Raw genomic sequence first — 13,841 nt, 5'->3', positions numbered from 1 at the left:
ATAAACGCGAAAAATACTGCCAAAATACCGAGCGACCCTACTCTGCTTGGAGAGTAGCTTTTATAGATCGATGCTGCTGTCTGTAATTTCGTGCACTGCATGTTTGTTATTATAATACTAGTAAACTGTTTCGGGAAAATGTATGAAAAACATGATCGATTGTTAATGAAAATGAAATAATTGGTAGAATCTACCGCAATATGATATTATGTCACATGTCGGCTTTCCTCTGTTAACTTACATTCCCCGTGAAGGGCACAAGCTATAAGACATGGCAGGATTCGAACTCGAGACCTCCTGGTTCTGAGTCGTATACTCTACTGTTACGGCCATACGACCCCACACTGATTTAAAAAAAAAAGTGTGGGGTCGTGTGGCGCAACGGCAGCGTGCGCGACTCGGAATCAAGAGGTCCCGGGTTCGAGTCGTGACATGCCACAGATCTTTGGGAAAGGCACTTTACATGACTTTCCTCACTAGATTCAAGTATCCGTTTCTATGTGCGGGACACAACACCGGCAACAGCTGCCTCTGTTCCGCGGGTATTGCACTGTTGCAATTTCAATCAATCAAATCAATCAAATAAAAAAAGTTTTTTTTTTCCATACAGGTTAACGTTTCGCACATAGTGGTGTTTATGAACAAGTGTGACATGGTGGACGATGAAGAACTACTGGAACTGGTGGAGCAGGAAATCAGGGAACTTCTCAGCGAGTATAACTTCCCTGGGGATGGTATCCCGGTCATACAGGGGTCTGCTCTAGGGGCTCTCAACGTACGTATGTAGAAATGTGTTTAGTTGTGACTCAGGGCTAGACAATTATGAGAGAACAATTGCATATGGGTTCGTCCAACTAGAGCACAAACGAGGCCCGGGACGAGGTCCTTGTTAAAGAAGTTTGTGAATTACGAACTTTGCTATTCTATGAATTCGTTTTTCTAACAAACAAACAAACAAACAAACAAACAAACAAACAAACAAACAAACAACACTGGACATAGGGATTTTTCTTCTTAGACAACGCGTACTTTATCACACTTGCTTACCCGTACACAACTCAGGTGCAGTACGGGTTATGTAAGAAGAAAAAACACCTAAGTCCTACCAACGAAATAATTTTCTTGAACACGTATTTGTACCAAAATATAACATCTCACCTTTCAACTACTATTGGCTCCAAATGAGACTTAAGTTTGTTGTACCTTACGTTTTCTTCAGGGCGAAGAAAAATGGGAGGCCAAAATCGTTGAGCTGGCGGAGGCTCTTGACTCCTACATCCCTGAACCTGAGCGAGCGGTGGACAAACCATTCCTGATGCCGATACAAGATATATACGATATAAAGGGTGCGTTTCGGCATTTTTTTTTTGGTTTTAAGTGGTTTAGAGATGAGTAGCGTGTTTGTACAAATCATGATGACATAAAAGATAAAAATGTGGAAGTGAGCATTATCCAACCTAGTACTAGTACCCATTTCCATCTGAGTGAGGTGAGGAAAGGCGTGTTAAGTGCCTTTCCCAAGGGCACAACATCGGGGCATCGAACTCGGGACCTCTTGGTTTCTAGCCGAACGCTTTGACCACCCGATGCCACTGACTCAGGGGACATACATGTATTTTACAGATGTTGGTACAGTGGTGGCAGGCACGATCGAACGTGGGACTCTCAAGGTTGGAGATGAAGTGGAAATAGTTGGGAAAAAAGAGCACCACTAAGACGACTGCTACAGGTTGGTACTTACAATCTTATTGTGACGTTTATGCTATTGTAGGGCTCAGAAAATGCCCTTATAGGCTTTACATATTAAATGAAAATGTATTTTTCGGTACGCCGTCAGTCGAGAAGTCAGGCTAAGACAAAAACTGCAAAAAGTATTTCTATGTAATATCTAGTTACAAACTTGAAATGAGGATTAGTGTCATAGTATGCTTGTTGGTATGTATCTTGACTTGACTTATGTACCAGTACATGCCATACGCTGCAATTGTACATCTTGTTGTTGATTCCAGGCGTTGAGATGTTTAAGAAAGTGCTGGAGGATGGCAGGGCAGGAGACATCGTCGGTGTCCTGCTGAGAGGTACGAAGAAGGACGAGGTGGAGCGAGGACAGGTGTTGGCCAAGCCTGGCAGCATCACGCCTCACACCAAGTTCCAAGCTGAGGTGGGTCCTGATTTTCTTTTATTTCTTTCACACAAGATATGGTGACGGCACGCTCAAGTTTATTCAACCTATAATATATGCCACCACCAACGTTAACGCACTGGAGAATAGCCATTTTACCTGAGCCTTGTGCCCTTGTAAAGTGCCTTTCCCAAGGATACAAGATCGGTAACATGGCAGGATTCGAACTCGGGACCTCTTGGTTCTAACTCCACGTGTGACGTGCTGTTTTAGAAATGTTAGCAGCGAGCCAGAATTTCTGTATTTTTATCATATACAATTGCTGAGAAATAAAGATTATGTACTAGTATCAAATATATTTTGCATGCCTTACGTATACATTACATAGTTTAGTGTACGTGCATGTAGTTGTCAGTCATCAACATTTTTTTCTTCTAATTCCTAAATATGACGCAGATATACGTCTTGAGTAAAGATGAAGGCGGACGTCATACGCCGTTTTTCAACAACTATCAACCTCAGTTCTATTTCCGGACCATGGACATCAGAGGAAAAATCACGATTCCCGAGGGAGTGGTGAGTATAGTAGACATTAGGAGTCTGTCTAATTATAAGCCTGGGAAAATGGAACTTATCATTTGAAAAGCGTTTTTGTTGCCATATATTCAAAATTGAAGTTGTGTCTACAGATTTAAATTGCATTAGAGCCGTCGATTTGTTTTACAGTGGGTACGACCGTACGTGCAAAGTACAACATGTAGGAAGTATCATGTCGACATGTCTTGAACTGACTTCTTTCTGCACTTATTTCAATTCAATTGAACTGAATGTAAAACAGTAGCCCCTTGCTAGGCTACCAATATATCTCCTTTCTAATTCTAGAGTGTGCTTTAAAAGAAATAAAATGCGTCAAATGTATGAGTTTTTTCTCTCCATATGAATTGCCACAGGAAATGGTAATGCCGGGAGACAACGTCAAAGTGACAGTAGAGCTGGTCGCTCCCGTCGCCATGGACGAGGGCATGCGGTTTGCTATGCGTGAGGGCGGGCGGACAGTCGGTGCTGGGGCCGTGACCAAGATAGAAGCATAGAAGTTACAACGAATGGTGGTTATGATTGTTATCACAGCTGGCACAGGTCGTGCGCTGTTAGTTAGTCATGTGGGCTCCATAAAATAATCCGATCAGGTTAACGTTGGGGTGACGAATCAGCGGAGAGTGCATGCGCATTTTTTTTCTTCACTAATGACAAGCCAGAACTCTCTTCCAATCGCAGGCCAGTATTGAATATGATATCAGAGACGCCATTACTAGTCTACTAAGAGTAGAGTAGAATATAGTTACTAGGTAATAGTTGGGTGGATTTTAATATCAAAATGTCGTGTGGTGGCTTTTGATGTTAATAAGTAACTTTTTATATCATGGAAATAAAGTACAAAGCCGTGATAAACTATATAACAACACTTGTTATCTAAGCATTGTGAGTATTGATATTAGATCTGGCGTTGTATACTAGTAGTATTAGTGCCATCGAACGATCGAGTGACGTGCGACGTATTAGGGTAATCAGGTATCAATACTTGTATTTAACTAGCGAAATAAAATAACGTGCCCTATTCGTATTTTGGTCTTTCTTTCTCTGTGAGATAACTTTTAGCATAACATATGTGAGTTCTTAATAAGAGTGATAAAGGTGACAGTGGTCCTTGCGTACCCATGTGTTAGAATAAAGTTCAGCATCGTACGAAGAACGTAAGATGTATACGATCAATATAGATGTATCAGACACCATGTGGTGTATCAGGGTGTTGACCCTTGACCTTGCCACTGCCTGAAAACGAGCGGCAAAACCAAAACTCAGATCCGACTTGTCAAAGGTGGGTTTCATGTTTTTTTATCACAGATAAGTGAGAGAAATTTGGACAGAGAAATATCAAACCACCACAGATATGTTTTATATGCATGTGTGTCTTCGGGTTATGGTTAAAGCAGAGTCTAAAGCTGGTCGTTCGAAACCGAATGCTCTAGAATTTGAAGTACTGTACATGTGGGGAGGGGGGTACAGATGTTCGTTCGTATTTTGCCGCCATGTCACAGGCTTGTACGTGTGTGTGTAAAAAGCTCCTGGTTAGATTGTTATTGGGCGCTGTTTTGATACATATGTCTACAATTATCACAGGGATGAGTCATCGAAACCATCGGTAAGGTCTTCTGGAGTCACGGAGGCAACTTTTATCATGACAACAATTTGACAAGTAGATGTTAGGTATGTATGTGGGTATGTGCAACAAACCATCACTACAAAGGTATTATAGAGCAGTACGTCGGTGAAGGTTAGACATCCAGGTAATATTAGATACGCCAAAAAACAGTTACTCAAGCAACTGGATATGATTTTGGAAACGGTCAGACGTTTCTTGTAGCATCCACAGAGCATATAGCATTATAGAACAGTAGTTTGTTAGGATAGACCATGCGAAGTGTTTGATCATGCGTTTGCTTTGAAAATGTTCAGATGTATAGTGTTTACCTCCATATGGTCTATCCAGCCATCACAGTTCTGTTATTCTTTGATACTCAAACACACATTCATATGATTTTCAAATATATATTCAAATAATTGTAAAAAGCAAACATATATTTATTGGCAATCATCAACTACGGTTAAGCTCAAAATTGCTTCAACCTGGAATTTTGTTATTTCATATAAGGTTTTACATTGTCCATTTAAGTATGTGCCTTGATTCTACATGAACTAAACAAATAGATATCTACATATACTGTGAATTACTATTTTACGTTACAGTGTTTAGAGTTACATGAAATTATGATACTGACAATTAGTCTTTCTGATTCACACTGTCAATACATGGGGATATACTAGTATATAGAAAATTATAATCTACAGATTCTTTGAAACAAACGTACACATGTATTTACAAAGTTGCTGCCTACGTATGTGCGTTTTCATCATTTACAAGACTACACACTCAGGGAGTCAATCAGTCGTCTGTAGGCATTAATTCGAGAACGTTTATATGGAAACTAAATGAAATCTTATGTTTTGCAGTGAGTTTTTTTGTGATTAAAAGCTAGAAACAAATAAATACCGAATGCTATCTATATACAGTAGCTGGTGGTCACACATGTATACACTATACTGTCTACTAATTATAAAGAGTCACATGTTTTAACTCTAAGCTTAACATTTTTCGTTGTAATATTTTGGTTACAAATGAACTTATGGCACCTTTAAATATTAAGTGATGGTCATCATAGGGTTAACGTTTTGTACGAACTTTTTTTTGCTTTGGGATCATGATGTGCACCCTATTGCAAATGCAACAAAAAGTCATGAACATTTACACTCAGAGAGACAAAACGTTGTCGAAAAATATTTTTCTTCAGTCCAAACAATGTTTGGAGATCACACGTAATGTTCCTCGTCTCCGCCACTGCGGCCAAGAGAGGACCTGGACCCCCTCGTCTTCAGTGGAATATTTCCGCCATCTTTTCTGACGGGCCGAACCCCTTTATCCCGGCGTGCTGTTCGCTTCAGAGTCTTGGCATTTCCGCTTCCGGTTCTCCTGTTGCTGCCCGTGCTTCCGGCACTGCTGGGACGGTAGGCAAGTCCCCGGATGCTTCTCGGTGAGACAGGGGACGGTCGGTCGGTAGAGCGTGGTGACGGCGCGTCAGTGACGTCGCCCTGCGCTTTCCGTGACGCTCCAGCGTCGCCTGCGGTGCTCGCGCGGCGCTTGTGACGGTTGACGTACGGGACAGCGGGCGGCGTTTGCTGCCGTACGGCGGGATAAGACGGCCTGCTCCTCGCGCTGTCAGGATTCAGCGGTGACGAGTCGTAACCACTTGATGGCGTCGAGTTCTGACTGCCGCTGTCGTGTCCGGTAAACAGGTGATCAAACGCCGCCAGCTCTGACATGGGGGAAGGACCCTCGTATGTCTTCAGCCTCCTTTTCCAGCGCGACCTTTTCCAGATGCAGTACACGACCGCAGAGACGACGCCGACCACCACGACGGTAAACGCCGCCGCTGAGACGGCAATGATGAGCAGAGTCCAGTCAAACTGTTTACCTCCGCCACTCTGTGCAGCTAGACCTGACAAAGTGAACACGTTTCTCGCGGTAGTGACTACAGTCGTCGTCGTAGTCATAGTCGACGTCGTAGCGACAACAGGTGGTGGTGGTGGTTGGCCCGTTGTTGTGCCTAACTGTGCCGTCACGTTTGGTAGTAGTGTTGTCAACCTCGGTGGAGTCGTGGTGGCAGGGAGAGGCCGAAGAACACGCAAAGTCAGCACCGCCCAAGCGTTGCTGTCTGCCTCACAGATGTACGTCCCGCTATCAGCCAATCGGACACGCGTGAACGGCAAGATAGGTCCTGATTGGACGGATCTGGTTGGGGTACCTCTGACGTCACCCGTCATCTTGAGCCAAGTGATCTTGTCACTACTCACTCCAGGTGAAGTGCACACGACAGTCACGCTGTCGCCGGCGTATGCGGTCACGTCGGATGACGAAAGGTTGATGGACATCGGTGAAACCGGACACACGAGTCTATCAGGGGCGAACTGTAGCAGTATGTCAGCGGCAAGCCCTCTCAGCATCCTCGGTACCGCACACCGTATGCTGCGAGTGATGTTAGCACACCATTGCAGCTGTAGCAGGTTGCAGTCACACAACCACGGGTTGCCGTACAGCTGCATCGTTTGGACGAGGTTTCCTCCGTTTCGGCAGAAACCAGCGCTGAGGGTTTGCAGCTGGTTTCTGGATATGTCCAGCTGCTTCAGCGTCGGCACCCACGAGAACGCGTCTTCGCTAACACGAGCTAACTTCATCCGGGAGAGATCCAGCTGCTCAATAGCCATCAAACCCATGAAACAATCGCTGGGAAACGACGAGATCGGATTTCCTCCGAATTTGAAAATGCGAAGTCTAGGCAGGAGGGTCAACATCCCACACGGGATTGCCGTGAACTGGTTGTCGGAAAGATCCAGTAGCTCTAGCTGATTCAGGTTGTTGAATGTTCCACCCGAGATTGTCTGTAAACCGTTACTGCTGAAATCCAAATAACGCAAGCGGTAGAAGTTGGAAAACTGGTTGGCCGTGGTGGGTATCATGTTGTTCGAGAGGTCCAGGATGATGGTGGATGCCGGTATCCCGGTGGGCATTGCGCTGAGGTTGAACATGTTGCAGTGAACGGCGTTGACGGTAGGGTCGCAGTCGCACACCAGCCACCTCCCGCACGCCCGTAGCGTTTGGGAACGCACGACCGCCTCAGACATCAGGACCGCGATGATGACGTATATTGTAGACGCCATCTTGGTTTCCAAGATGTAGGCACAGCTATGCTTCTGCTGTTTCAAAAGGAAATAAAAGAATGACATTATTCTCCAACTTATATAATGGGTAGCGTGTGCATTTATTTTTTTTAGACTCAACTTTGCAGAGAACAAGGAAATGTATTTACATGTAATATAATGCGGCTACAAGATAGTTGCTGATTACACATCTCAATTTTCATTTGTTTTGATTATAACTGCTACTTATCTAAAGTTTCTCCCTTTCACATGGCAATTGCTTCGGCTTTTATTGTTTCATTTATTTCGTTTCCTTTTTTATATCTAGACAGAGGTTACAGCCCTGGCATATTCATTCATCTCCATCGACTGTACTACAAGTGAAGGTAAGATACATTCATTAACGTTGCGTTATGTTATGTTAAAGTTAAAAATGGTATGTTATGTTATGTTATGTTATGTTATGTTATGTTATGTTATGTTATGTTATGTCATGTTATGTTATGAGCTGGTTTGTTACGCCGAAAGGCGCTTATACCGTTTATACAGATACAGTTATGTTATGTTACTAGCATGTTATGAAGTTCTGTTTTGCTATGTTAAAGAAACAACACGAATAACAAATGCATCAATTTATGATGGTTTGAAATATTATACCGTTGAAAGAAATGTGTTCTGGTTGTAATTTTGTTGTTTGGTTGTAATTTTTGTTGTTAATTTTGGTTGTTACGTTCGTCAAATTATGTTTGGTCTTGCGTTTTATATAGACAACTAGTACTAGTAATCTCCAAACAGATATTTTGGTAAAGACAGTAACAAATTGGCCAGGCATTATCCATTTGCCAGACAGTATCCAATGCCGCCGGCGGTATTGGATTCTGTCTGTCCATTTTGACACTATCTTTGCAGCCACCAAAAGATCTGCTTAGAGATTAGACAAATGGTCATATGATTTGAAAGATTACGAACGTATCTGTCCAACGATAACGTATTGATTGATAAAGATAAAGTGTAGAACACATAATCAAACCTAAATGTCATCTAGCGTCACGCATCATGCAAAGACGTGCAAGCATTATTCCTTTAGAAAACACCAAAGCCACCGATACACGTACACAATATCACACAAACACCAAAGCCACACACAGAGTAACTCTACACACATAATATATAGACACTACACAAACACAAGGTCAAAGATACAGAGTTAAAGGTGACATAAAATACGCCGAACCTTGTTCCGTGACAGCGTCATACACCTCCGTGCCTCCACCACACGCATACCCAGTGATCGCTAGACTGTATGACGCACATTATCTGAATTGACTCTCTTAAGAACCCTTAAGAACCCTTTCAATTATTACTATCATCTTAATACCCTCCTTCGATATGGGTATTTGTCACATTTTGACGGGCATTCACCCCATTTTTGTGTCTTAAGCTTGTCTTGAATGGTGCAATTATGTAGGTATTTTTGCCCGTTTTCAAAGGACATCCTGGCGCGCTGATGCCGCGTGTATCGCCGGTGTATTACCCCGCTTGACATCGATAATCCTCCCGCACGCGACGTGTCAGTCTCGCTTAAAGGAGACAGATCACACGCGCGCGTCCCAGAGAACTTTTGGCATGTGATATTTTGCCTAAGTGACGCGTGGTAAAGTCGAGAAGACATTTCCTCGGTGAACCAATTCAGATCAGGCAATGGAGTAGAATTTATGTGATGATTTATGAATCGGTTTGAAACCTCGAGGTCAACAATTGCTCGAATCGTAACTGTAAGTCTGGTAGACTATAGACAGATGTGAGTTGGTTTTAAAATCGCATTTTGGGTATCAGGTTGAATTGTTGTTCCTACTAGCTACTAGTATATAGTCTTAGAATACACAACAATTTACCTGATTAGATTTTGATATTAGTATCAGCTGAATTAGTCAAACTTTTTTTTTTTCAATACATACGTATATTTTATGTTTGGGACGCCTCTGGTAACATTATTGTTTTTTTTAAATAATTACAGACATTTTGAAAACACACTTTATTTTATTTTCTATTGGAATGTAAGTTCAACATGTTTCGTTTATGAGGGCCGGAGTTTCTACTCTGACGTACGCCTAGAATGTTTTATACATATTTCTTTTAAAAGCTATCCACAAAGTTCTGAAATGCAAATTTAGAACAAAAGTGAAGACAAGAGTCATACGTGAGCTGACTACAACCCCTACCAGACAAACACACAAAATGAGATCTTTTATTTTAGCCAAATAATTCTCCAAGTAAACCTACCTGCGGATGGCCTGCCTTGTTCTCGGCTACTGGGTGTCGCCTGTGTACAGGAATGTTTGGTTTCTCAGAAGGCCACAGCACGCTTATAATTTTTTTATTAATCGATAGTTTTGGGCGTGCAGTTCCGTTCCGGCTCACAATGGAATGGATCATTACACTAAATGATTGAGACTGAATCGTAGTGACGAGTAGACTTAATCTTTAACATGATATGTCTGAAGGTTATGATTTAGGAACTACGATCTCATTGTTAAATGTGTGGGAAATATTTTCCATAGGTTAAGTTTAAAAAAATTGTGATTTGTAGAAAATCAGCATCATGAATTAAACCAGATCGCATATTTACATTGCCGTTGTTTAAGCATGCTATGCTATGTTGTCTACAATGTTTGTAGGTCTTTTATGTTTCTTGGCTTGGAAATGTGCCGTTTCGTCTCTTCCGATTTCGTATGACTGGAAATATACTTTCTACATTATCCTAAAGTTAATAGGCCTTGAAATGAGCCATGCTTCAGATATGCAGCCCTTATACAGACACGCCCACTCACTATCGTAGTGAATAGTTTTTAGTAATCTCCAAGCAGATCTTTCGGTGGCTGCAAATTGGTGATTTGCCAGGCAGTTACCGTTTACCACCGGGTCGTAAAAAGATACTAGTACAAGAAGTAGAGCCCGAAAAAACGCATAAACACTCCAAAAATAAGCCCAAGTCTAAACCTCTGCTTGGAGAGTAGGTTTTCAGGAGCATAGCGTGTGGGAGAATCGTCAATTAACCGCGTACCCATTGACATGTAGACCATCTTTCTCTGGTACGTTAATCTTTAGGAACACACCGTACAACAATGAAACGTACAGCCTTCGTAGTGACATCAATTCATTCATGAACGTAACAAAGAGGTCGATTTTTCTCTCGTGCCTGTCCATTGTCAGTGTCTGTCAAACCTAATAAATATATTAATACCTCTTATTATGTAACTATTCAACCGTGAATGTTCATACAAGGCCGAATTTGTTGTTGTTGCTACTATTTATTTATGAAAAGAAAACAGAGAATTTGGTTGGAATTTCTGCTATTATATATTTCGCGTAACAAACGCTGGTATCAATTCGCAGTCATTCGCGGAATTTGAAATATTTGAAGAAACAGCCAATAGACATTCTCTTACAAGAATCTGCTTTTCAGAAGCATCGTGTGAATTCATAACTGGAAGATAATAGTAGATAAATCGCCATCGTAGATAAATCGTTCTTGGTACCCCTTTACCATTTATTCTAGAATAGACTTTCAAAAATCTCTGCCCGTAAAACACTTAACACTTACACAGACGCATTTAATTGAGGATTATATCAATGCATAATCCTTATGGCTTTAAAGAACTGCAACTCAATTGATAACAAAGTAATAAATCAATACAAAAGATAATAACACAATTATCAATACAAAAATACACAATATACAAAAATGTACAAACAAGAGTCTCATCGAAAGTCAACAGTTTCCATGCAGTATCCATGCAATGTACATGAAGAGATCAAACGAAGCACACACACAGACACACACACAACAATAACAATTACAACATCAAACAACATAACATCCTGCTGCTTGAATGAAAAATATTTCTGTCACTGGCCATCGAGTGTAACTTTTTTGGACTTTGTTGAGCGGCCACTTCACATAGGCCATATGTTTCATTGAGGGGGTGCTTATACCCTAGCCTATACATAGTACTCTTGATCTCGACCCTCAACCTTTGACCTCTTGACCTTTGAACTAGTGGGTCTAGGACTTTTGACTGACGTCCCGGATGCGATGACGTTGCCTTCCCATGATCCTTTTCCGCTGTCATCCGTGTCATGTTCTTTTTCCAGATTTAGGTGTTGTGGTCTTCTTGTCATTCTGTGGGGAAGTAGAGGAGACCTTGTTCTTGCACGGTCAGGGTTCACACAGGACATCTCAATCGTTTCTGTGGTGCCTTTCACTTTGTATCTGTTAGGTGGTTCTGCTTTGACCACAGTAGCATTCGTCCGCTGCTTCGTGTCTTTTTTGTCCTTTGTCGATTTTTCGCCAACACGCCTTGTTGACTTCTTACTTTGTCTTCCTGCTCTTCTTTCCTTTGGTTGACTTTTGCTATTCGGGACTGCAGCAGCGCGTCTTTTACTGGATCCGTTTGCGGTAGGTTTGGTGTCATCTTTCTTTGACTTTGCCTTTTTGGTATGGCTACGAGGACGAATACCGTTTTGGTCAGATCCGATTTCTTCCTTGCCTACTTGGTATCGTTCTGGCCGGTTCCGAGCGTTATAAAGCTGTCTTCTTCTGTAACAACAAAACACACACGTAACCACAATGATGAGGACAAGAAGAGTCACCCCTATGGATACCGCACCCTTCAGGTACACCCAGGAATCTGTTTGCCCAGAAACCTCTTGTCTTGTCGTTACCATTTCTACTACAATAGGTGGTATTTTCTTCTTCCTGGTAGGTGCTGTTGTTGTTGTAGTAGTGTCGGTTGACGTTACTGCTGCAGTGGTTTGAGTAAAGCCGGCAACTTGAACTAGAACTACTTGTATCGTCGTTATCTCGGAAACGGAAAAGGTTCTCCGTCTATCCTCGGCCTCACAGCTGTAGATGCCCACGTCGCTGAGCTGGATGTTTGGAAAGTTCAGATATCGGCCTAACACGCTGTCTCCAAGTGCTCCACTCTCGCCGATCTTCCACCAGCGATACTCAATGCCGACACGCCCAGAAGGGTTTTCCACGACACCGCATCTTATAGTGACGCTGCTGTTCACCAGGGCCACAGTATTTGATGGCTGGATTCTAACCTTAACGTTGTAGCAAGTCAGCTGTGATTGTACTTGGTATGCCGTGAGTTCACGTAGTTTACTCGGCATGGTGCATGTGATCTTTGCTGCTAGATCTGGACATGGCTGTAGCGGCTTCAAGTTGCAGTCGCACAACCAAGGGTTGCCGCTCAGTTCTATCCTCGGTACGACGCCTTGTGTACCTCGGCAGAAGCCTGCTGGTAACGTACGGAGCCGGTTACGGGATAAATCCAGTAGGTTCAAGCTACCAAGCCTTTTGAACGTGGCTGCTCTAATACTTCCCAGCTTCGTGTCTGACAGAAACAACTCTTCCAGCTCATCAAGATAATTGAAACAGTTCGTGGGAAGAACATTTATAGGGTTATGGCTGAGGTTAAGGATACGGAGATTAGCGAGTTTCCGAAACTCTGAACATGGAACCGACACAAGACGATTTCGTGACAGGTCCAAAGCCCTGAGCCTTACCAGGTCATGAAAAGACTCATTTTCAATCGTTGCCAGTTGGTTTCTAGACAGATTTAGATGTTCTAGATTCCATAAGCCTGAAAAATTCCCCGCAAATATGCTTCTTATGGTGTTACCATGGAGATTGAGGACACAGGTGTCGTTTGGTATTCCAGTGGGCACAGTGGAAATATTCTGACTCTCGCAATAGACTCCTCTTTTGGGCTCAGACAGCAAACACCTGTTATCTACTGGCGAAACTTGGTTCACTTCTACACACAGTTCTTGGCTCTTTGCTAGGGTGACTTGGACCAAGACAATGGTTGCAATCAAAAGAAAACATTTGTAAACTGACGAATGCATTTTTAAGTTGGCCACCTGCAGATATCTAATTTGCTATACAGATTAGATGTTAGATTTCACTGTGATATTTAGAGTAACAGGAAAAAGACGCCACCACTGGAGTTCGAAATTCACCTAAGCCACCCCCATGCAGTCGGCTTGATAAAGTCGAACGAGCCACCAACACAGACGTTAGACGAACAGGGGTTTTTAAAGTAGGTTCGAATGTTCTCGGGGATAAAGTTCAAGTTTGAACAGTCTTGGCATGCTGTCACCAGAGATTGAGATTTCACCAATGAAAGACGAAAGCACACAGACAAGGCGTCACCTAGGTAACCCACGATTGAAGGTTAGCATCCGCCTGTGGTAACCTCTGACGTCAGAAGTTTCCGTGCACAAATTATGGTGTCGTCACAGGTTCTCGCCACAATGAAGGTCACTTAGTACAACTGCACCAGCTTTAACATAAGTAACATAAGAGAAACGTTAGTACAGCATTTAGAAACAAGATACA

General features: G+C 42.5%; 1 protein-coding gene across 1 annotated transcript; it reads right to left on the bottom strand.

The window, feature by feature from the left end:
• Nucleotides 1–5,548: 5,548 nt before the first annotated feature.
• Nucleotides 5,549–9,745, bottom strand: LOC109480223 (leucine-rich repeat-containing protein 24-like). Its single transcript, XM_019782372.1, has 3 exons — nucleotides 9,716–9,745; nucleotides 6,460–7,486; nucleotides 5,549–6,234 (listed from the first exon to the last, which is right to left on the bottom strand). The coding sequence occupies exons 2-3, from the start codon at nucleotides 7,451–7,453 to the stop codon at nucleotides 5,549–5,551; spliced, it is 1,680 nt and encodes a 559-aa protein (XP_019637931.1). The 5' UTR covers nucleotides 7,454–7,486; nucleotides 9,716–9,745.
• Between the last annotated feature and the right edge of the window lie 4,096 nt (nucleotides 9,746–13,841).

The sequence above is a fragment of the Branchiostoma belcheri genome, unplaced genomic scaffold (genome assembly GCF_001625305.1).
Source record: "Branchiostoma belcheri isolate BF01 breed outbred unplaced genomic scaffold, Haploidv18h27 scaffold50, whole genome shotgun sequence".
Lineage (NCBI taxonomy): Eukaryota > Metazoa > Chordata > Leptocardii > Amphioxiformes > Branchiostomatidae > Branchiostoma > Branchiostoma belcheri.
The sequence above is the reverse complement of the archived record's forward strand: the minus strand, read 5'-3'. Positions and strand labels throughout refer to the sequence as shown.

What these genes read in the sequence shown, in the direction of transcription:
- LOC109480223 (XM_019782372.1), bottom strand. Translation starts at nt 7,453, where the DNA reads ATGGCGTCTACAATATACGTCATCATCGCGGTCCTGATGTCTGAGGCG. An exon ending in TGATAGCGGGACGTACATCT is followed by an intron (nt 6,235 to 6,459) that starts GTGAGGCAGACA and finishes TCACTTTGTCAG; the next exon opens with GTCTAGCTGCACAGAGTGGC.